Genomic DNA, 25565 nt, shown 5'->3' with positions numbered 1-25565 from the left:
TTATTTTATTAACAACAATTGGTTAACATAGTAAAAGCTCAAGATAACTTAAATTGGTTAATAATTAAGTCACACAGTGTTTTAGTATATGCTGCAATGAGCCGCAGGAGATACATTAAAGAGCCACTTGCAGCTCTTGAGCCTCAGTCAGAGGGTCACTGATTTAAATTAAAACAAATGGTACTGTTCTCCCCTTCAGGAGGAACAACCCGCATGATGGGAGGAAACTTTGCAAAGTTCAACTCACAATTTCCTACTCACAGGTCTGTTGGAGGGTTCCTCCATCCTGCAGAAGCATTCAGGGCTTTCCCCACCTTTAATCCACAGGTTGCAATGGAGCATCCGCAGAAGTGGCCCATGCTCTTGGGTATATTTCCTGATCTTGACACAGACCTCCTGACTATATTTCTCTCACATAACCCTAGACAGCATTGGCTCCAGAAGGAGCTGTCCTTTGGGGGTTCCCTTGGCACAGCTGCTGCTGGTGCCCCTCAAAGGGGATGTTTCAAGTGCACACAGAAAGGCAGTGTACATTAATACAGCCTCAGGTTGTATTTGCTTACACCTTCCTTTCTTGTGGGATTTGGAGGGCAGAATATGGGAGGAACCAAGATGGTTCTTGTACCCTGCCCACTCTAGATTCCAAGCCGAAATCCTGTGGAGTGCCCATGTAACACAACGGTGGAGCTGAGCGGGCATGCTGCAGAAATAAAACTCCTCTTCCATGGTTGAGGAGGAAAGCATGCATAGATTAACAGTCACAAGGACCATAAACAGCATGACAACATTTTCACTAAGAGATTGACTCAAGCATGTGATCTTCACATAAGCAAACATGCTAGTAACTCATTTCCCTAGGCTTGTAATAGGTGTATGTCACTTACAGTCTTCAAAGGACTGCTAGCTTTAGATCTTTAGATATAGTGAAACAGGTTGATCTAATTCAAAACCTGTGACTTCCCATGAATTTCTATAGTAATTTAAATAGATTCCCAAGTATCTATATTATAAGAATGTTTGTGTATTAAGAAAATGGTCTTGTATTGCAGTACTCTGCACTGCTTTATACAATTCTATTCTGACAATCTAGTTACTTTACAGACACTATATAATACTGTATATAAGCACTATACTTAAGATATTTTTTCTTACAATGTTTAATAGGAACAAAGTATACTGCATTCTAAATTAACACAAAAATAAAGTATTGTGGCAGAGTCCAATGTACATAAAATCTCTGCATCGAATTAACCTTTTCCTACATCTACTACTACTAGGGTATAATATGCTTGTTTTCCAACTTCTACTTAATTAAAAGTAAAAATGATCAACTTCTCAAGTTTAGTATAACCCTTTTAGAAACAAACATTCCAGTAATAAAAGTATATGTACTGTACTCCAATAAATGTATAGCTCAGACACACACAATTTTTCAACAGCACGCTTCTATCAACACCCTTAACACATATTCTGGTTTAATCTCTGCTAGAGCATATATCAAAGAGTCAAGTCTGTCACCTTCAGCATATATATATTTTCTTATAATCCCAAAGCCAGACATCACTTTTTTTTTTTTAAAATAAAGCTTGGTCAGACTGCCAGTTTTAGATACAAAGCAACATATCTGGGAACTGGGGTTTAGTTTGCAGAAGAGAAGAGTATGGGGGAATTTGATAGCAGCCTTCAGCTACCGGGGGGGGGGGGGGGGGGGGCAAAGAAGATGGAACTTGGCTGTTCTCAGTGGTGGCAGATGACAGAACAAGAAGCAATGGTCTCAAGTTGCAATGAGGGAAGTCTAGGTTGGATATTAGGAAACACTATTTCATTAGGAGGGTGGTGAAGCACTGGAATGAGTTACCTAGGGAGGTGGTGGAATCTCCATCATTAGAGGTTTTTAAGGCCCTGGCTGGGATGATCTAGTTGGGGTTGGTCCTGCTTTGAGTAGGGATTGGACAAGATTACCTCCTGAGGTCTCTTCCAACCCTAACATTCTATGATATTGCTAACGAGCAAGGTCTTAAGAGTTAGGCAAGTGGTGCAGGCAAACTTGTACCTTGATGTGCTTCAGGGCTTGCCAACACAGGGAGATTACTGCACACTGAATTGAAGCACACTAGCTGATACACAGTATGTAAGATGCAGTAATAGCATATGCACAGGACAGTTGTGTCCTCTTTCAATTCAAATCATTGCATACATAAGACAGCCCCCCCTGCTCCCCCATGAAGCATGTTAAGTAGATCAGGTAAAATGAATTAGCTTTCTCCCTTCTGGAGACTTGGGTTTATTTAACTCTCAAAAGAAAGTAAATTGATGGCATCATCGTAGTTCCTGTTCGTTCACATTACAACCCACCACATGACTGGCAGTACAATAAAGAGTTAGCACTGGAATGGAGCAAGCATAAACAATCCCTTGCATTTACAGAGAGTATAGTCAGAACCAGTTAAATGTTTACTCATTAGCTAAGATTCCTTATCAAATGTTTTTCTAAAAGACATCACTAATACAGCCCTGTTAAAACTAATTATCCCGGGTACTCTTTTGGACCAGCAAGTACAGCATCAGTGATGACAATGAAAAATAACTGGAGTAGAGGGAAGCTGTAGATTTTGTGCTAACCTTGACAGTTTTCTTAACTAACACAGCATTGTAAAAGTTACATGTAGTTTGACTTTCTGGAAAAACTATGGCTTTTATTCACACTTCCCTGATATTCAAGAAATGATTTTATTGAAAACAGCAGTAACTAAACTATTATGCAGGTACAATAGGTACTCATTTTAAAAAGTAATTACAAGTCAAGAGAAAGTGTTGCTTCAGTAGCGAGTACAAAACCTCACAAAGCATAAAACATACAAGACAAGAAAATGATAGCTCTTGTGATTTAAAACAATTCAAGCAGTGTCATTTTAGCTTTTTTTCATGGAGTAACTTTTGTTCGGGAAACAATTTCATTCACAAAACCGTTGTTCTTTGCCAGCACTTCAGCTTTCAATTGTTTCAGTTTGGTTCTGATGTCTTCCTCTGACATGTCTCTCAAGGGCAATGCTTTCACTTTACAAAGGAATTCCTGAATTATTTTTTCACCTTCCTGAAAGAAAAATGAAAGTGTATTTAACCTTTAAGATCATTCTCTCCCCAATCCCACCAAGGAAGCATCAAGAACAGAATTTCATTAAGTGTCAGAAGTTTTCCTGAAGTAAAGGATGTAGTAAAGTAATAAGTAGAGCAATTAGTAGCAGAGCAATAAGAGTGCTTTCACCTTCTGAACGATGGGTAGAAATCTTTTGTTGACAAACAAAAATGGTTAGAGGTTAGTAACTGTCCACGTAAAAGACCTGTAGATTTAAAAACCTGCTAATTTGAAAGGCTGGATCTTCTGTGTGTTTCATATTTAAATCCCAATCCATAGTTTAGCTCTAGAGCTGTGCATTAGATGAACATAGAGACTATTCCAATATATTTGATCGGCAACAGCTGGAATACTTATACAGCTATTATGAAGCTAAACTGCAAATAGAAATGTTTTTAAAAACAAAGGAAAGGACAAGTTGTTACCAAGCAACCAGAGCCTGGCAGTCACCAAGGGGAACACATGAAAATAGGAAAGCTTTATGCATTTGCCTTTAAGGAAACCACTGAGCAGAACTTTTTAAAATTGAAGTGGTGTGCAATAAAACCAAACATTAAGAGCATCAAATTGTTTACTAGTATTCAAAATCCCTGTGTTGGTAACACAATATGTCAAGAGTACAAGATTCTGCCTAAGCCTCTATTGCACTATGCGACTCCAATGCAATAACCTGCTTAATCCCATGGCTCCTATAATTGTGATTTCCTAGCATGAAGTGCTTGTGCAAAGCACATCCAGTGGGGAACCTTCATCATTTTATGATGAGATTACTGGTTCTGTGGATGAAGGGAAAGCAGTGGATGTATTGTTTCTTGACTTTAGCAAAGCTTTTGACACGGTCTCCCACAGCATTCTTGTCAGCAAGTTAAGGAAGTATGGGCTGGATGAATGCACTATAAGGTGGGTAGAAAGCTGGCTAGATTGTCGGGCTCAACGGGTAGTGATCAATGGCTCCATGTCTAGTTGGCAGCCGGTGTCAAGTGGAGTGCCCCAGGGGTCGGTCCTGGGGCCCGTTTTGTTCAATATCTTCATAAATGATCTGGAGGATGGTGTGGATTGCACTCTCAGCAAATTTGCGGATGATACTAAACTGGGAGGAGTGGTAGATACGCTGGAGGGGAGGGATAGGATACAGAAGGACCTAGACAAATTGGAAGATTGGGCCAAAAGAAATCTAATGAGGTTCAATAAGGATAAGTGCAGGGTCCTGCACTTAGGATGGAAGAATCCAATGCACCGCTACAGACTAGGGACCGAATGGCTCGGCAGCAGTTCTGCGGAAAAGGACCTAGGGGTGACAGTGGACGAGAAGCTGGATATGAGTCAGCAGTGTGCCCTTGTTGCCAAGAAGGCCAATGGCATTTTGGGATGTATAAGTAGGGGCATAGCGAGCAGATCGAGGGACGTGATCGTTCCCCTCTATTCGACACTGGTGAGGCCTCATCTGGAGTACTGTGTCCAGTTTTGGGCCCCACACTACAAGAAGGATGTGGATAAATTGGAAAGAGTACAGCGAAGGGCAACAAAAATGATTAGGGGTCTAGAGCACATGACTTACGAGGAGAGGCTGAGGGAGCTGGGATTGTTTAGTCTGCAGAAGAGAAGAATGAGGGGGGATTTGATAGCTGCTTTCAACTACCTGAAAGGGGGTTTCAAAGAGGATGGCTCTAGACTGTTCTCAATGGTAGCAGATGACAGAACGAGGAGTAATGGTCTCAAGTTGCAATGGGGGAGGTTTAGATTGGATATTAGGAAAAACTTTTTCACTAAGAGGGTGGTGAAACACTGGAATGCGTTACCTAGGGAGGTGGTAGAATCTCCTTCCTTAGAGGTTTTTAAGGTCAGGCTTGACAAAGCCCTGGCTAGGATGATTTAACTGGGACTTGGTCCTGCTTTGAGCAGGGGGTTGGACTAGATGACCTTCTGGGGTCCCTTCCAACCCTGATATTCTATGATTCTATGATTCTATGATTCATCAATCTAAAGGACTTGCAGATATAATAGCATGTGTCTGCCTCTAGAGGTGATTTTAATGCATCTGGTAAGTTAACAGACAAAACATCTGAAACTATGCAGTACTACTGCGTCCCTTTCTGAAGTTTCAGAGTAGCAGCCGTGTTAGTCTGTATTCGCAAAAAGAAAAGGAGTACTTGTGGCACCTTAGAGACTAACAAATTTATTAGAGCATAAGCTTGAATGCATCCGATGAAGTGAGCTGTAGCTCACGAAAGCTTATGCTCTAATAAATTTGTTAGTCTCTAAGGTGCCACAAGTACTCCTTTTCCTTTCTGAAGTGACACTGTATGGTATAACCTTAACAGTATTTTTAAAAAACACCTAAGAATGAAACATTTCCCCCTACTTTGAGAGGTTTGCTACAGTCAGTTATAGCAATTTCATTTACATCCGATTAAGAGATAACATCATTTGAACTCAGACAAAATTTTAGAGAATATTTTACCCTGACCTTGATTAAGATGCAACAAAAGAACAGTTACTGGTAAAAAGTAACCTAAGTTGAGTAGACTGCAGATTCCATACTTTTGAGATGTGTATGTACTCTGGAAACCCCACTGGGCCATGACTACAAGGCTGTGTGTATGCTCCCCCACAGGGAGGAACATTCAGACTTGGGAGTACAGTATTGTATGGAACTGTTGCCCCAACCATTCCTCAGGACTCCATAATAAGATGATGCATTTATTAGGATTTATAAAAAGATTTATAGGAAGGAATGTGGGTTTGGACTAAGTCTATTTGAAGAACTACAGCTACTGCCTAAGTTCCCTCTAAGCTGCGCAGCCGTGCAACTGCCTATTAAGCCCTATGCAGGAGCTCACGGCTGCGGCAGGGAGAAGCGCCCCTCCACGCCAGCCCCAGTGCAGACCTGCCCCAGACTTGCCGTGTCCGGGGGAGAGGAGCCCCTCCCTTGGCCCAGCCCAGACCCGTTGGAGCTGCCACGGCTGGGGAGAGGCACCTCTCCCTGGCCTCGAGATGCTGTGATAAGATAGGGCTGAGGGGAGTCCTGTCTCCCCACCGGAGCCCTGGAGCAGCCTGCACCCCAAACCCCTCATCCCTGGCCCCACCCCAGTCTTCACTCCTAGATGGAGCCCTCACCCCCTGCAACCAGTCCTGAGCCTCCTCCCACATCACAAACCCTTCATCCCCAGCCCCACCCCAGAGCCTGCACCCCCAGCCAGAGCCCTCATCCCTCCACACCCCAACCCTCTGCCCCAGCCCTAAGCCGCCTCCCGCACTCCGAACCCCTCAGCCCCATCCCCACCACATGAATTTTGTTATGTGCACCAATATGAGGAGATGGTTTCCTCAGATTCATCTCCATATGTCACAAACCTAGGAGACCTGCAAATAGATTTATATGCACCAATGTAACTAGGATAAAGTGGATCCATTACTGGCACCCTTGGTGAAAAGGCAATATGGGATCACTATTGGCACAAGGACTCCCAGAATGGCAGAGAAGCCAACTAGAGACCGTTTATAAGAAAGCCTCCTGTTGCCTATTACTAGGAGGCATTCTGGGAAATGAAACCTTGCTTTAGCCTATTAGAGGGGAAAAAGGAAGAACAAAGTAAGGAGAACAAATTTTAATTGGGAGCTCATTTCCATGATCAACGGCAGCATCTAGTACTGAATGATCAATTGGTGCTGACAAAGACAACAGACCACTGGAACCATGGCAGCGTCTGAATCAGCTTCCCTTGACATCTGAGATTGCTCTCAGATTGGCACCTCCTCAACTTCATCCCAGAGTCTGCGTAAGGTCAAGAGGGAACACTCATGCCTTTTCTTCGTCTGATGAGAAAAAGGTAAAGTCTCAGCCCAAATTCTCTTATGGTCTTTGAACCTAAAAGCTGCTTCAGAATATCTATAAAACACTGAAGTTCCAGAGTCCAAATAGCTAAGTCTTTAAGCAAATTAACCCCCAGTAATGCTCTCATCAACAATAGTAAGTTTACTCAAAGAACAAGAGAGTCTAAATGGGTATAGGCTACAAACCTCCCCAGGGGAAAAAAAACAGTTACTCACCTTTCCTAACTGATGTTCTTCAAGATGTGTGGCTTATGGTCATTCCGTTGTATGTGTGCGCTCCCCCCACATGTACTGGTGCTGGAAGTTTTTCTCTCAGTGGTTTCCATAGGGGACCAGCTCTGGCACCTTTTGAAGTTGCACGCATATGCGCCAGTATAAGGGGCGCCACCCCTCCCCCCTCTTCAGTTCCTTCTTGCTGGAACTCCAACAGAGAGGAATGAGGGTAGGTTTTGGAATGGACATGAGCAACACATCTTGAAGAACAGTTACGAAAGTTGAATAGCCATATTTTTCTTCGAGTGGTTGCTCATGTCCATACCATTGTAGGTGACTCCCAAGCAGTACCTCCAGAAGGGGATAAGAGTTCATGGACGTGTCAACTGCAACACAGCTCTGCCAAAGCCAGCATCATCTCTGGCTTGGTGGGTAAAGTGCATCGTGAAGGTGTGTACTGACGACTGCATCGCAGCTCTGCAGATGTCCTGGATAGAGACATGCACCAGGAAAGTGACCTACAATGCCTGAGCTCTTGTTGAATGAGCCATCACTATCGGTGGAGGCACAGCCTGTGCTGTATCGTAGCAAGTACAAATGCAGGTAGTGATTCATGTTGAAAACCTCTGAGAAGACACCAGGAGGCCCTTCATCCTGTCAGTCAGCACAATGAAGAGGTGAGTGGATCTGCGGAAGGACTTGGTGCACTCCAGGTAGAAAGCCAGAGTACGCCTGACATCTAGGGTATGCAGACGCCTCCCTTCGTTGGTTGTGTGAGGCTTTAGACAGAACACTGGGACAAATATCCTGGTTAACATGGAATTGTGACACTACCTTTAGCAGGAAGGCTGGATGGGGACGCAGTTGTACCTTGCAGAGTACTGTATATCGGGGCTCCGATGCAAGAGCTTTAATCTCACAGACTCATCTTGCCAATAGATATAAGGAATGCGACCTTCCATGACAGGTGCAAAAGAGAGCAGGAGGCTCAACGGGAGTGCCAGTGAGCCTGGAGAGGACCAGGTTGAGATCCCATTGGGAAACCGGATTCTGGACCGGCGGGAAAAATCTTTCAAGACCTTTCAGGAATCTGATCATCATCCTGTGTGAGAATACTTATCTACCCTGGATGTGAGGGTGGAAGGCCAATGTGCCAAGTGCACCTTGATGGATGGAAAGATGAGGCCCTGGTGCTTTAATTGAAGGGGGTAATTCAGGATGGATTGTAGTGATGACTGGACCAGAGAGATATTCTGCTCCGACACCCAACAGGAGAAGCACTTCCACTTCACCAGGTAAGTTGCTCTGGTGGAGGGCCTTCTGCTTTCCAAGAGAACTTGCTGGACCCGACTACAGTAATTTTGTTCCTCAAGATTTAGCCACACAGCATCCACACTGTGAGGTGGGGAGAGGAGAGGTTTGGGTGCAGTAATCATCTGCAATCCTGAAAGAGCAGGTCCTGGGCAGTTGGGAAGAGTTCATGGGGCTGCTATCGCTAGATCCATGAGAGTGCCAAACCAACGTGGCAAGGCCAAGCCGGGGTGATCATAATGACTCACACCTTGTCCCTATTGATCTTCAAGTCACCCTGGGGCACACCCTCAAAAGGCCTGCTTGCTATCCAGCTGGTGGTGGGTAGAACCCGACTGAGCAGAGGTGGTCGACAGTTGGCCCTGGCAGTGCTTATAGACATTACCCTTCTTGCAGTAAGGCTCCGACCTGCACTTGCTCCCGAATCTCTGGGTCTGCTGCGGTTTGAACCACTTCTTTGCAGGCGTGGGTGTGCAAAGACCCAGGGAGCATAGTATAGCTCTGAAATCTTTTAGACCATGCAATCTGTTGTCTGAGAACAGCACCAGGCCATCGTAGGGGAGGTCCTGGATTGACTGCTGAACCTCCACCAAGAGCCCGGGTAACTTAGCTAAGACGCCTTTCTCATGGACATGGCCGAAACCATAGTCCTAGCTGCAGAGTCTGCCATGTCTGAGGCTGCTTGGGAGGGCAGCCCTCACCACTGTCTTGCCCTCCTCGAGAATGGCCAGGATCTCCTGCTTACAGCCCTTTGGCAATGAATCCACAAACTTGGCCATGGATTGCCAAATGTTACAATGATATCTTCCAAGCAGGGCTTGGCGGTTGGCCACTTGCAATTGGAGGCTGGTAGTTGAATAAATCTTTCTGCCCAACAAATCGAGCCTCTTCGCATCTTTGTTCTTAGGGGTTGAACTGGGTTGCCCCTGCCTGTCATGCTCATTGGCAGTGGATATGACCAACGAGCTCAGGGAGGGTGGGTGTAAAGGTATTGGAAGCCTTTAATTGGGACATATTTTCTCCCTGGAGATGGGGTGCAGGGAGGAGGGAGTTTGCCACAAAGCCTTGATTAACTTTACCATACCCTCGGGGATGGGCAGGGCCACATTAGAAGGGACTACTGTGCTCAATATGTCAAATAGGGTGTCGGAGGGTTCCGACAATTCCTTGGCCTCCAGCCTTAGATTCGCTGCCACTCTTAAATAGCTCGTGGTGAGCTTTGACGCCATCCTGGGGAACCACGTGGGAGGGCCCCGCCACTGCCTCATCAGGTGAAGACGATGAGGAGGCGGGCACAGGGGAGTCGACCAACTCCATTTCCCCTGCTGGGGGAGCCTTGGCTGAGGCTGGCTGGCCCCGGGCACCCTGCTCCAACTCTTCTTCTGAGTCTGGGGGTGAACGGGAGACTGTCACAGATCGCTTCTCAGACGCGCCCAAGACAACTGCTGCACATGCTCTGATATCTGAGGGAACCCCCACGGATTTCAGAACTGCCACAGAGCCAGCCACTAGCCCTGAGGCCACACGTTTACTGGCAGTCCCGGGGGAAATCCTAATGCCACTAGTGGGTGATGTTGGCCTGTGCACACTGTGACCTCCTTGCCTTCCAAGTCTGAGGAGGAAGAGACTCATCTCGAGGACCAGAGTGGTACCGCTGCCGCCTCCTTGCCCTTTCCATGCTGGCCATCTCTGTGCTCTTCCCTTGGGGATTGGTGCCAGGATGTCAGAGCTCAGTGCCATGCCTCTGGTGATGGCGCTCGGCGGATCGGGGATGGTAGCCCTGTGATTGATGCCTCACTCTGGGAACTGTGCCAGGGCTCCGGTGACTGGGAACGTGAAGATCTTCATCTTGATTCCAGAGACGGGCCTCTGGAGATGCTGTACCTTCGATCCAGAGACCGGTGGTGTGACTCTGGGGACTGGCATCAAGACTCAGGGGATCGGTGCCGCGAGTCTGGAGAGTGATGCGGATGCTCAGGAGACCTGTGCTGGGCCTCTGGGGACTGGCCGCATTCCCCAGGAGGTCTGTGCCAGATAGCCGGTGATCGACGGTGGGATTACGGAGAGCAGTGCCGGGAGCTCTGGCAGGCCAGCCAGCTCGTGTTGGAGGGACAATAGCGCAGTTCTGGAGACTGCTGGCGGAATGCCGCCTACAATGGTGCTGGGGAGTGGTGCTGCGGAGATGGGGATTGTTGTAAGGGCCACAGGGCTTGCCTCTCAAGCAGGCAACTTCTCTTGAAGGTGTTGGCGGCACCAGAAGGGACAATATGTCCTTAAGCAGCTTGAAAGGCTCCAGTGTGGATGGCACTGCCAAGTGCTGGGTGCCTCTTCCACTTTCCAGAGTGGTGGGCGGGTGGCGAGCGGGTCCCAGAGGGGGCTTGACAGATCAGATGGTGATGCTAAATCCTGGCTGTGCTCTGGAGGGGATGAGCTGCCCCACGTGGGTAGTTACTCGGCTCCGCTTTCTCCTTTATGGGACATGGAAGACCGCTCTCTCCCAGTGTGTTTCTTCTGCTTCTTAGCCAGTACTGGTGATGAGGATCGGCACCAGTCAGAAATTGGGACGATGGGGTGCTCCCCACTGATGCAGAGGTGCTTGGAGCAGAGTCCAATCTGGCCAGCTCGGAGGCCAGTGTGAGGGCCCACTCCATAAGGAGCACTCGAAGCCAAATGTCCCGCTCCTTTTTGGTTCGCGGCTTAAAATTTTTACAAATGCGACACTTGTTGCTTATATAGGTTTCCCCTAAGTACTTCAGACAGCTTCGGTGCGGACCGCTGATGGTCATAGGTGTGTGTTTTTTTTTTTTTTTTTTTTTTTTTTTTTTTTTACAGCGCTCACAATGCTTGAAGCCCGAAGACTGGGGCATGCCCCATCTCTGGGCTAAGTTCCATAGGGGACTAACTTTTTCTATAGCTACATTAAGGGAACTAATAAGAACTACACTGGAAACTACTCTCAACAAACTATATATAGCAAAAAATACTAGAAAGCACACTGGAATAGTCAAAAACTTGCCGAGGCAAGGGGACATTGCAGCACCATCACTGGCGGTGAGAAGGAACTGAAGGGGGCGGGGTTGGAGGGCAGTGGTGCCCCTTATACAGGCACATATGTGGTCCACTCCAGAGGGTGCCAGAGCCAGTCCCCTATGGATACCACTGAGGGAAAATCTTCTGGCACCAGTGCATGTGGCGAGCACATATACCTCCAATGGAATGGACATGAACAAGCACTCAAAGAATGACTAATTTCATTTTGCATAGCACACACCTGGTATGGTAATCTTTGACATTAATGTTAAAAAAAATTTAGTGTCTGTACAAGTGCTTAGATTATCCACACATACAAAGTTTGTTTTAAAAGTTATAAGATACATATAGGTAAGATACATATATAGTGCATAATCAGCAATAACCCAAATTTAGGTGAATATAATTTTAACAATACAGTTTAGATATTGTACCCTGGTATTCGGATTCTATCATTCATGAAAAGTTGTAGAGAGTTTTCATTGTGGAAAGCAAAATATATTAAGGAGTGAAGATTGTCCCTCAGTAACAGAGAATTTAGGATATGTTGTCTATTTAGAAAATACAATCCACGAAGGAAGTATTTCAGTTACTTTCCCAACTGTGCTTCCCATCAGAACTCCAGCTCATCCCTCCTGGTATTGCTGATGTCCGGTGATACGTTCATGTAGATGTCCCTCAACCACCTTATGGCATCTAACACCATGAGTTGCCACATCAGCCAAGCACAGCGCTGACCAATTCCACATTTTCTTAATACTTAGAAAATAATATCGAACCTAACTTTTTACTGGCATCAACTATACTGAACGGCCTGTTTGAGGTTGAAGAAATTAGTACAGATGAACTCTCATAACAGGACAAAGACAGTGGGTCAACTGCAGAGCCATGCAAACTACAAACCTAACAAATGCAAGAGCTATTAATTGACATATAAACTAAATTACAACCAAAGGCGCACACAAACCCCGCACCCCCAAAAATCAAACCAATTCTGGCCTCCAGCCCATGGGAGAAAGAAAAAACTGAGGGATAGTTGGAGCCATGGTCCCATATATGCCTTCAGTCCCTACTGTTCTGCTCAGTGAGAAGACATGCATGCAACTCCACCCACTGCTTTCTAAAGGCTTCATGTATATCTCCCTGGAGGGGAGCTGTAAACTGACAACACTAGAGAAGATGACATTCTCAAAGTCTGACATTTTTCTAGCCCACTTAAACAGTGGCTAAATATAGCAAAATACAATTCTGCAACCTGTTTGTTCACAGAAAGGATGAAAGGCTTTTGCCAGTCACCATCTTTTTATTCAATATCATGTATTGTTTGTATATAACCATTATTCACTGAAAAAAGTCAGTGTGACTAGCTGACAGGTTTTGTTTGGCCTATGTTAACAAACCTCTTTTTCTCTGTAGCATCTCTTAGCTGCTGGTTCTCCTTCAGATTCCTCAGGTTTTCCAATAGTTTGGAACTCCTCTAGCTCCAGAGCCTTCTCTTTTGCACTCTCTATTACATGCTTTGGAAAAGCAGCAAGCTCTGCTACATGTATTCCAAAACTCTGATCACAGACACCTGGAGAAAAATAAATAAAGTCAACTCTCAGGAAGAAGTATTTACAATGACTAACAGATCATAAAAACAAACCCTGCAATATTTCTCTTTTTGAGAAGGGAGTGATATGATTTAGGTTCTCCCAATATTTCTTGACTTACAACCACTTAGTTTAAGTTTGATAACATCCTAGGGAAACGTGTTATTTGCTTACATCCCTGCATAGAATAGTGCAAAGAAAGTACATAACATTTCTTTAAGTTATAATAATTCGTGTCTTCAGTATGTTAGTACTATTTGTAATTGCTTTAAAACATTTTTCTTTCCTCAATTTCACCCAAGCATTTTGGTATGGAGCTCTGCAGCATATAATTAGCTATGCCAAGATACAAGTCCAAAAACACACACACAAAGTTATGAAGGAACTTGGAGGTTTATTTTTATACATTTTGATGGCTGGTACATCATGGCATATTCCTTTAATCTCAGACTTTTAAGGCCCACAGGAACCATCATCATCATCTAATCTGAGCCTCCTGCACATCGCAGATCATAGAACCTCATCCACTCACTGCTGTAATAGGCCCCTAACCTCTTGCAGAGTTACTCATAGAATCATAGAATATCAGGGTTGGAAGGGACCTCAGGAGGTCATCTAGTCCAACCCCCTTGCTCAAAGCAGGACCAACCTCCAATTTTTGCCCCAGATCCCTAAATGGCCCCCTCAAGGATTGAACTCACAACCCTGGGTTTAGCAGGCCAATGCTCAAACCACTGAGCTATCCCTACCCCCCTCTGGCCCTCAAAACTTGATTAAAAGACCAACTCTGAGATGCCACTATTCTAGTTCAAACCAGCAAGTGACCCATACCTCACATTGCAAAGGAAGACAAAAATCCTCCAGGGTCTCTGCAAATCTGACCTAGGAGAAAATTCCTTCCAAACTCCAAATATGGTGATCAGTTAGACTCTGAGTTTGTGGGTGAGATCCACCAGCCAGAGACCTAAGAAAGAATTCTCAGTAGTAACTCACAGCTTGTCTACACTGGCAATTTACAGCGCTGCAACTGTCTCGCTCAGGGGTGTGAAAAAACACCTCCGAGCGCAGCAAGTTTCAGCGCTGTAAAGCGCCAGTGTAAACAATGCCCCACAAGGCAGCACTTTAGCGTTGCTAGTGTAGACTAGCCCTCAGAGCCCTTCCCATCTTGTTGATAGCCAGTTTATTTTCATTTGTTCTTGTGCCAAGATTGGCCGTTAATTTAAATAACTCCTTTCCCTACTTGGTGTTTTCTCTTTATAAATACATCAGAGGGATAATCAGATCTCCCCTCAGCCTTTGTTTTGTTAGGCTAATAAAGCCAAACTCCTTAAGTCTCCTCCTGTAAGTACAGTTCTCAATTCCTCCGATAATCCTAGTAGATCTTCTCTGAACTTGTTCCGGTTTGAATTAATCTTTTTTTAAACAATGGAGAACAGAACTGCACACATTATTCCACATGAGGTCTTATCAATACCTTCTACAATGATAATAACGCTTCCCTCTCTCTACTGGAAATACCTCGCCTGATGCATTTTAGGATTATATTAGCCTTTTTCACAGCTGTGATTTACCAGTACACCCAGGTCTGTCTTCGCCTGTGTTGTTTCCAACTGATAAGTCTAGTTTATAGCAAAAATTCTTGTTGTTAGTCCCTAAGTGCATGACCTTGCACTCTGAACTATTAAAGTTTATCCCATATCTATTGCTCCAGTTTTCAAGGTCATCCAAATCTCATTGGAGGATATTGTGTGGTCCTCCTCCGTATTGGCAATACCTTCCAACTCTGTGTCATGTGCAAATTATATTAGCACATTCCTACTTCTTATGCTAAGATCATAAGTGAAAATATTAAAGAAGATTGGTGCCAAGACTGATTCTTGAGGAACTCCATTAGTAATCTCTCTTCAGCCTGACAGTTCACCTTTCAGCAGGACCCATTGTAGTCTCCCCTTTAACCATTTCCTTACTCCTCTTTTGATTCTCACATTCATTTTAATTATGGAACTATCAGATGCTTTACTGAAATCCAGGTAGATTCAATCTACTGCATTTCCTTTGTCTAGAAAATCAGTTATCTTCTCAAAGAAAGATCAGGTTGGTTGGCCACAATCTACCTTTAATAAAAACCATGTTGTATTTTACCTCAATTACTGTTTAGCTGTAGGTCTTCAATTACTTTTCTCTTTCAAAATTTGTTTTAAGGCCTTGCATACAATTGAGGTGAAACTTTTAGTCCTGTAGTTTCCTGAATTAATTTTTTTCTCCTTTCTTAAATATAGGTACTATATTTGCATTCTCCAGTGATACAGTACCTGAGTTTATGAATTCATTAAAAATCCTTGCTTTTGGGCTTGCAACTTCATTTGCCAGTTCCTTTTAAAAAGGGCAAAACCTTTTTACTAGATATGAATTGTTGCAGAAATAAGTTAGCCAATATCTTCAGTGAATACGCCTCCACACATTGAACCATTTGTTAATTAAGATATATGTATCCGGAGCTTACGGTTTTATTTCTTTTTACTATCTTACTGAACTGTTCTGCTAAACTCTAATACTCCCTGTAGAAATAGGTTCTAATTTTTTGCTCTAAAACAAAATTATAAGGCATGAAATATGCCAGAGTAGTTATAGGTAGTATGTTAATTAGAAAAATGCAGAGCTGTGAAATTATTTGGGTACGGTTTCTCCTTTTGATAATCCAATATTAAAAACAAGACAAAAAGCTTTAATTTGTGTTGTAGAACTATGTCTGGGGATCAGAAAACAACTAATTTCATTACCAAAATATACTGATTTTCATCTGCATTCACCCAGAGATGCAGCTCTCTGTAGGTATCCGATTTCAGAGAGAAATGGACCAAATCATTAGTGATGGCTAAGAACAGCTTGAGACCTAGTATCAAAATAGGAAAGGTAGTTTCACGTCTTTTTGCAGGAAAAGCTCCCTTTTCTTCTCCCATGGCACCTGATAGTTTTATCTTGTTCAGCATTTAAAAGATCTCACCTTTCTTGACACGATAAAGCATAGTCAGCATCTCATCAGTGGTAAGTGCTGTAACATGTAAATTATTCACAGTTGGCACTTGGTTAGCAAGTGCTGTCAGTTCATGAAAATGCGTGGCAAACATACAGAAGGCACAAATTTTGCTGGCGATATATTCTGAAATAGCCCATGCCAACCCAAATCCATCATATGTTGAAGTTCCTCTTCCCAACTCGTCAATGATTATTAAGGAGTTTTCAGATGCTGTCCTAAAATAAAAACATTTTTTCAAAGTTTAGGTAGTGTAAGTGCTCTGAAATTCAAAATTTAGTCTAATGCCAAGTGCAAACTGTACACACACACACACACACACACACACACACACACACACACACACAAAAAGAAATGAGATTATTTCTCATGTTTCATATTTCATCTCTCAAGAGACATGTTTATCAGACTCACATGACAATGTGTGAATGAAGATGAGCACTCATTAAGTAAAACACTTAGGCTGTCCTTATCTAGGAACACCAGTATCTCTGGCGATAAGTTACATATTTTCTAAGTAATAGAAACAAAAATGGTACAATATAAAGAAATCCTTTAAAGTAGCCTCCTCCTGCTTAGATGAAACAACGCAGGTACAGCTCTTACCGAAGAATTGAAGCAGTTTCTAACATTTCCGCCATGAAAGTTGAGACACCTTTCAACTGACTGTCTCCTGCTCCTACCCGAGCCAGGATACAATCCACAATAGTCACTTCCGCTGAGTCACATGGTACAAAGCACCCAATTTGGGCCATAAGAACTATCACTCCAGCCTGGCGAATGTATGTTGATTTCCCTCCCATGTTAGGGCCTAAGAAATGAATTTTGACAAGAAATTAATAAGTTAGCTTCCTCTCCTTGGTACATTATGTATAGCTTTAAGGGATTCTTAAGCTTAATGGGTCTGAAGCTAAATTTAACCTAAAATTGACATTTTAAAAACTTCTTCCTCCCTATATAACCAACAGCTGCAACAAGTAGCACAGCTTCATGGATGGACTTGCTTGCAACTGCAAATACTTGACTGCAGCTCTTCCTAAAGATTTTTTTTTTAACCCAACTTCTCAAAAATATGAGCAACAATCTGAAGCACATGTACATACCTGTAAACTAAAGCAAAGGTAGAAGGGTTTAATTTTATGCTCATCAGTCTTGATAGTGTTTCCTTTCAACAATGAATGCAGTCTGTTTTAAGTTACAAGATCAAGTACTTCCTCCACAATCTGCTCCATATAAAACTATTTTAAAAAGTGATTTATTAAACAAAGGAAACATCAATTGTAGTTAGTGAATTGGCGATTGTTTCTGGTCATCTAACTTGCTCCAGAGCTTTTGAAAATCCTACTAGACACCTATCTGCATCTTTAGGTGCACGCGCACACACACACACACCCCCTTTGAAAATCTGGCTCCATGTCCTTCAAGTTTTCAGAATTAACAGACCTCATCCTCCCCCACCTAATTTTTATTAGTAGAGGAAGAGGAAAACAGGCTCTCCTGATTTTTCAACATCCAGTCTGTTTCTCATCTTTGAATTAACTCCTCCAAATGAAGAAAAACATTCTCTGCGCCTGCTAGACAAACAAACCAAAATTTGAGAAGGGCTCATTGCTGCAGCATTTCTTTATGTGCGTGATTGTAAGAGATTATAGTAAGTTTAGGCCTTAAACTTTTCGGTTGTCAATTTCAAATTTAAACAGATTTTAAAAATATAAGTGTTTAATTTACATTCTTCTCCCCCCTCACACACACACTTTTTAAACCATCAATTTTTATCCACTCTGGTAACAGAAGAGTATGAAGGTATAGCAGATTATTTATATTAAAGATGAACTTTTACAGGAAATGTACATATATACAGTGTAAGTACTTTTTAGACAAACTACACATCTATACACTGTATAGAAACTACACTGTGTATTGGACATATTAAAATATATTGCTCCTGTAAAGTAATCCGCACTTACACTATTAATGTGACGTTTATACATCTCCACTGATAAGTCACATTAGCAATAACTTCTGAACAAGGACTGCAGACAAAATTTTCAAGTAGAATGGCCTATCTAATTATCATATCAAGAATGGCAATATAATGCAATGAATTATGATGCATTTCAAGTTAGATCCTGGGATCTTACAAGGCAGAAACCACAGTTTCCTCCATGTATGTACAGTGGCAATTGTAGCTCACGAAAGCTTATGCTCAAATAAATTTGTTACTCTAAGGTGCCACAAGTACTCCTTTTCTTTTTGCGAATACAGACTAACACAGCTGCTACTCTGAAACCAATCATGCTGTTGGTGTTAAGAATGATTTCACCTTACAATTTGTTACCAAAACAAGAGTTTATTATATCACTAATTTAAGAAGTCATACTACCTTTTAAAGTAGTCCACTGTATGTTATTTTAACAGAGAAATTTAACATTCTCCTAACTGTTAAGTTATAACACTGACTCACGTGTATGGCAACTCCACAGAAATCGTGAACACGTACACTGTCATCTTTTAAAGTGCTATGGAATTTACTAAGGTTCTAGTATTTATTTATAAATATCTTGTATGACCTCTCTCTCCTCTACCCTAACAATCCTGTTTAAATGTCACCAGACCCCAAATGCCATGACCAGCATTCCCACAAGCACAGCTCTACTTACAATCATGCTGACTAGTCATTTTGAAGACTGGTGAGTCCGTGTGTATGAAGTACCCAGCACAGAAGGAAACATTTTATAAGTACATCATGGCCACTTTTTGTTTTAAAACACATGCTTATTAACCATAACTATCACAAAAATAAAGCGGTGCTGAAACTGGCTTATGAAAGCCAGTCTCATCTTTTTTTTCAAAACCTACCCCAAATGCCAACACTGGTACAAGTAAATTACTACATAGTCTCTTTCCCCCCTTGCCCCCCCCCACCTATAAAGCACTGAATGGTTTTGACAGACTTTTTTAAAAACATCTTCCACAAGAAATACTTCAAAATTGACACTGCTTCTTGAGTTTAAATGAAAACGAAATATATTGCATATAAATTAGTTTTTACCAGTAATAATATGGAACATCTGCTTGCCCTTCTCAAAGTTAACATCATTGGGGATAAATGCTATGTCATCTTGAACTTCAATGCAAGGGTGTCTAGAACCTTTCAGCACAATCCTTCCTTGTCCCTTTTCCAGAATGACTGGACGTACGTACGGCACAGGTGCTCCATTTGATACATGAGCAAAACTGACGACAGCATCTAACTGAGCTATCACATCATTCATTGTCTGTATTGGCTCTACATATCCTGTTTTAAGAAAAGCAGAACAATTCATCTTTAACTGTACTGAATTTATATTAATAGAAATAAAAAACAGGGAAACTTTTAACAAATTTGAACTAAAATAGGGTAAGTTCTTTAGGGCAGGCATGTCCCTCCTTTTGTGTTTGTGCGGCACACAGCATTTTGTAGACACTATGAAAAACAAAAGACTGCAACTTACAATAAAACTGCATGGAAAATCTCAAATCAGAGTTCAACATATCTTTCATATACTTTCCACTCAATTACTATGATCTGGTCACAAAATCCATGTTTTTTTAATTAAATTTTGCTTTAAAGCAAACATGGAAACCAATAATGAAGATGTTTTTCATAAACAACTCCATTCATTTTGCAGACCACCTATTGCAGATGATAGTGACAAATCTGAATTGAATGAATAGTATGTGATAATACAAATGTGTAAAACAGACTCGGCTGCTTAAGTGACAGATCACCACACACCATATCTGAAGTGAGAGTTAAGACGTCATCATGTGATTCCTCCACTTGGGCCACAAAGAGATGATGCTCTCAATCTATAATAGGGAGGAGGCATGCCCATTACTAGTTGCCTCTTACTGGCATTAGAGAAGGGGGGAGGCTTATTTTAATATGGAAAAATAGATGGTCAGAATGACAATGTAGCTGGAAATCTTTTCCTCCCACACAATCTCTGATGACCACTATTTGGATGTGTCATGAAAACAAGGTCAAGTGAGAGCACATACTGTGTAGTTATTTAAATTCTATAACCTGTGTTAATAGCATTAAATGTTTGTTGGGGGTGTTTATAGTGATTGAACTACAAACCTGTAATTACTTTAATATTTACAAGTGGTATAACATGTCAAAAGAAGCGACTAGTGCAGTGCAAAAAAAAAATTCATTCCAGAAAATTCTACCAGGCAGTCTTCGCTGGGAAATTAGAACTCTCTCACTGGATTTTAACTAGCTTCACTGACATCTCATTGAACAGCAGAGTACAAAACAGCATGAAGGCTTTTTTTTTTTTTTTTATAAAAAAAGATCAATTCCAGTTAAGAATTGTATACTCAATCCAGACTGTAGAAAGGTTCTTTATTGTATTGCCTCCACTGAAGGAGCACAGAAAAATTATGTTTAAATATAGGATTATACATCTGTGGGCTTGTGTTAACACACCAGTGAAGTCTTCAAATGAGTCAAGAGAAACCTATTTTTATGACTGCTGGATGTTTATTGTAGAAGATGCCATTTTTACCAACCTCCTAATTTGCTTTCATGCAGCTGCACAATGTATATTAAAGCAAAAGACATAACTAATAGCTACTGCATGTTGCAAACTATGAAAATACGATCCGATCAAACCAAACTAATGCTGGCTTTGCAATGTATTAGTGAATTCTATACCGTAGTAGTGTATGCAAGTGGTCACTGCAACTAACTATAGTCAAGCAAATGAATACAACAGAAATTGAGAATAAGAGTTAAACAAGCTTTATGCAAAAAAATTATGGGAGATTTTGCTGCCTTTAACTCCAGATATAAGTAAACAAAATGTAATATAAAACTTCAGTGGAGAGTAAGAGATTCAACCGTCTTCTAAACATTTTGTATTTCTTTAATTATGGTACCCAGATACAGAATAGGACCTATAGTTCCTATAATCTGGAACAGTTTATGTGGCAGAATGAGAAATCTTGAAGTAATTTCCATTTCTTTTTCAGCATCATATCTGTGCTTAACTGTTTATTCCCAAAATATATTTGCGATGAGAGACCAAGTGACAGACAGAAAAAACATTAGGACAAGGCTGCTGCTGCAACAGAGTGGTCTCAAGTACGTGACGGTTGCGACACACACATGCCCCTACTGTAGTTCTACACAGCGTGAGGAACACACGCACGTGCTGCAATGCTAATTGATTATCCCTCCCTCTGCACCTAACGTTTTTGCCTCCTATCAGCAGCTTTTTTCCTGGTTACTCTCTCCCTTTTTGCAAGTTTACCAGTTATTATTCAAAACCCACTGCACAGCCAGTTCTTAGGAGCAGTGCTTCACATAAATAATTACTACCAGCATTTCTTTGATCGACTTAAAGCTGTCAAGAAAGTATTCATAAAAGACACAGAACACTTATACTATATTGCTTTCTACAATTTTCTTCACTATTCTTTGGCTTAAAGATGCAGAACTCTCAGCTCTTTCCTTACTAGGCTAGTGGCTCATTTAAATAAAGCTTGCTTAGCGGCATTTTTTTCTTCCCCCACTAGATTTGGGATTTATGTTCACGAGCTTTTTAATTTATCCTCTAAAGATTTAAGAATTGCTTTGCATGAAACTATGCTTCCAGGCAAGTTATAACTCTTCATCCAGGAATGTTAAACATTTTGGCTACCTGAATAGGTGACCAATCCATTTTCAAACAATTTGGGAGTTAAGGGATTCATGCTTGAAACCAACTGCAAACAAGAGATCATTGCGTATACAGGAACAAAGAAAAACTATAGTAAGTTCTCCAAACATTTCAGCTCATTTCATTTGTTAACAGAGCCATAGTTACCTGAAGCAATGTTAATGATTTCTTTAACAATGGCTTCCTGAGCCTCTTCATACTCTTCTCTGCTTCTTACATAGTCTTCATTGAAGGAGCTCAATTTACTGTGAACAAAATCACAATATTTCAAGTTGATGTTCTCTCAGTCTGTACTACCGTTTGCTACAATACATCACGTTTTGTTTTTTCAGTTAACAGCAAGGTATTGTCCTGGGTGTTCAACTTGGGGAGGACAATCCAAAAATCAAGATGCAGAACATCTAAGGTTATGTTGGTCTGACCAAATGGATTAGAGTTTAGACTACAGTCCAACAGAAGATCACTGCTGTGACCCTAAGCAGTAGTTTAATGGGTCTGTACACTGCTATTTTGAAAATCTAGCACTGTGTGTGTGTGTGTGTGTGTGTGTGTGTGTGTGTGTGTGTGTGTGTGTGTGTGTGAGAGAGAGAGAGAGAGAGAGAGAGAGAGAGAGAGAGAGAGAATGGATTTATTTTTTAAAAGAACAGAAGCAGAGCTGAACTTTGGCTACCCTATAATGAACTGTGATGCGTGGAAGATCTGATGGGGGGAAAACCTGACACTGAGCAAACTGATTTGTCCAAACACATACAGAGATCCATATTAGAGCTGTGCACACTTGAAGAAAGCAGTGTATACTATGAGAAGTCTACCTTTTTCATTCATAAAGTCTCAAGTAGCTACTGCGCATTATGAACAATTCATAGTCTTCAAATAAGGTGGGTTTAGATGGATGTGTGATGCTAGCAGATCAGGAGACAGCTCATTCCAAGGCCCCTAGGCTTCAACTGAACATTGACAAACGCATAGCTGGAAACCAGTCTGGCTCACTTGTGTGTTAGCATTGTTACAACAGGTATTAGGTTTATGAAAACATGTTTAGTGTTAGACTATGAGATGCTTGTAAATTGATGCAGGCAGTAATCTCACATATCTGCATCCCAAGTTATAAGGTAATATTTATGTGTTTGCTCTGAAACTGTAAACCCCCAGGGTCAAGAGAGAAGCACTAGCATGTGCTAAATACTAGTTCACCACAGGAAATATTATTCCTGTCCAACAAAAGAAGGCCCACAGACACCAGACAAATCATTGTGGAACATCAAAGGACAAGACTTCATTGATTGCTCCCCCCCACACCTATGAAGAGGAGATGTGCATGGGGACTTGTCAGATCAGCTTGAACTCTGTGGGAAGGGAATAAAAATCCCTGACAGGAACAAACCGCATCTCTTCACTGCCTGGACTTGGAAGGTGCAAGATTTCTAAGCATACACAAGGCATCCCCAGTGCTTGGCCTGGGTTAACCCTAGAGGACTTATAGAGCTTGCATATTATAGCAGCTTCCAATACACACACAAATGAGTTAATCTTAGGTTCCAAAGGGTATTTTTACTTGCTCTAACCTTGTAAATAACTTTTCTTTTTCTTAGTTAATACATTTTTAGTTAATTTATTACAGAATTAGCTACAATTGTCATCCTTGGAGTAGGACCTAAAGTGCAACTGACCTGGGGTAAGTGACTGGTCCTTTGGGACTGACAGTAACCTGGATATTTGACTCTTTGATATAAGGGACCATCTATCACAACAGCAAGCTTATCTGGGTGGCAAGATGGACTGGAGCACCTAAGGGAACAGTCTGTCTCCATGTTAAGGCTACTGCAGTGCCTGAGGAATTCACACTTGGTACTTAGTTGGTGAAATCTAAGTATAGAACTCTCAACCAATTTGGGATGTGTGCCCTCCTCCTTAACAGTCTGCCCTGAGGTTGGTGCTCATGGTTCCTGAGCCACTCCAAGCAGCTTCACAACATGATGTTCAAGACACTGTTCAAACAAATGTATATCTACATACAACTCTAAACTACCCTTTAATCTCCGCTCTCCAGGTTAGGTTCTATGGGGCCGTATAGGAAAGCATACACTGCGATTGTGCCTATTCTATGAATAGAGGAGATTCAGTTCCATGACTGTCAACTCAGTCTATTTTGGGTGCCTTTATGCTCAAAAATAATGTTACAAAAAAAAGTTCAGTTTTTCTAAGGGATTCTTTGGCTTACTTATAAATATAAATCCTATATGAGGATGTTTTCCCTTGTTAAATTTAGCATCTTCAATAGCTGATTAACAGTATTTAACATCGATTTTGGATTGTGAAGTGAAACAAGATTTAGAACAACTAAGAGCACAAAAGATCACTGCTTTACATTTTAGGATGTTTTGAAGAACATTGTAATCTTTCAATCAAATTAATGTTTATTTCCTCATTCTTGTTTTGATCATCTACACAAATGTACAAAACAAACTAAGCCAGCATATTTGGAAAGGCCAAGACGCAAGAAAAATTAATTAAGCAAAATATACTTGAGGACAGAAAGGATTATCTCAAATAGCTGCACATAAAATTCAGGGATAACTAGAATCTGCTGTTTTCTACAACAGCCTGCAAGAATGCCTTCACTGTAACTGTCACAATGGACAATTGCAGCCAAATCATCCAACAGAAATGGACTGAAATCAAAGCAGCAAAAATATTTGGCAAGATACAGGGGGAATGCTAGAAGTGTGGTAGCGACAGTCAGGCCTGCACCAGCACTCCCTTCCCTCATGCCTATCTCAACAACATTTCAGTCTGTGAGCAGAATAATTACACAGAAGAGGGGGAACTCAAGCAATTCAATATGTAAACACGCTACTCCTGGGGGCATTCTGCACCAAAAAATTAAAAATTCTGCAGATGTTGTCAAAACAACATTACATAATTACACCAGTTTCAATTACTTTGGTAATTTATTTCAAAATACCTGTCAGCAAGTATGTCCGTAACAATACAGACACGCAAAAATTCCCCCAGGAGTAGAGAGTTAAAGAAACCCCTATGACAACCCAGTTCCTGTTTCTCTTCCCCATTCCCCCATCATCCAGAGCCCAGATGAGGGGCTAGACAGCCACAACCCCCCCCATCCAGCCACAGTGCCCCCCCCAGCCAATACACCCAAACCCATTCCCCCCCCCACCCCTGAGCCCAGTCTCGCCCCCTGGCCCAGATACCTGTACCCTCTCCCCCCCGAGCCCAGCCACAGGGCCCCGCTTTGCCCAGATATCCACACTCCCTCCCCCCCAGAGCGCAGACACCTGCCCCCTCTCCCGCCCAGAGCCCAGGGATACAGAGGGAGAAACAGCCTGATGCTGGGTCCCGGGCTTGCACACCGTCTCCTTCCCTCAGGGCGTGCTTGGAACTGCAGCTGCCAGGAACCCTCTACCCCCCGCCCCCTCTCCCCCCCAGCCGTGTCATCTATGTGCGAGCTAGACTCTGCCAGGTCCAGCTGCCCCTAGTGGTGGCTAGCAGGACTGCAACCCATTTCTGGGGCGCAGAGGGGGGAGGAAATTCTGCATGCACGTTAATGCAAAATTCTGCATTGCATAGTGGTGCAGAATTCCCCCAGAAGTAATATGTGAACAGTATTTTTCTGAAAGACAACCCCCATAGGTCTACACAAAAAGGGATGAATTAGCATCTCAAAGCAAATAACTGAAAAGATT

The 25565-nt window shown here is 42.3% G+C and overlaps 1 protein-coding gene across 3 annotated transcripts in view; it reads right to left on the bottom strand.

The window, feature by feature from the left end:
• Positions 1-2711: 2711 nt before the first annotated feature.
• MSH2 (mutS homolog 2) overlaps positions 2712-25565 on the bottom strand; it is a 94437-nt gene continuing 71583 nt past the window's right edge. For 2 of the 3 annotated variants that reach the window (XM_043511901.1, XM_038396906.2), the window contains exons 11-16: positions 22009-22106; positions 19203-19448; positions 16757-16961; positions 16121-16368; positions 12925-13097; positions 2712-3094 (exon numbers count right to left, since the gene is read on the bottom strand). In XM_043511901.1, the coding sequence (XP_043367836.1) occupies positions 2924-3094; positions 12925-13097; positions 16121-16368; positions 16757-16961; positions 19203-19448; positions 22009-22106 (1141 nt within the window). In that variant the 3' untranslated portion in view covers positions 2712-2923. Of the gene's footprint in view, positions 3095-12924; positions 13098-15896; positions 16010-16120; positions 16369-16756; positions 16962-19202; positions 19449-22008; positions 22107-25565 lie in introns of those variants that run through there. The other variant, XM_043511902.1, reaches the window with a different exon arrangement.

This window comes from Dermochelys coriacea, chromosome 3 (assembly GCF_009764565.3).
Source record: "Dermochelys coriacea isolate rDerCor1 chromosome 3, rDerCor1.pri.v4, whole genome shotgun sequence".
Classification (NCBI taxonomy): Eukaryota; Metazoa; Chordata; order Testudines; family Dermochelyidae; genus Dermochelys; species Dermochelys coriacea.
The sequence above is the reverse complement of the archived record's forward strand: the minus strand, read 5'-3'. Positions and strand labels throughout refer to the sequence as shown.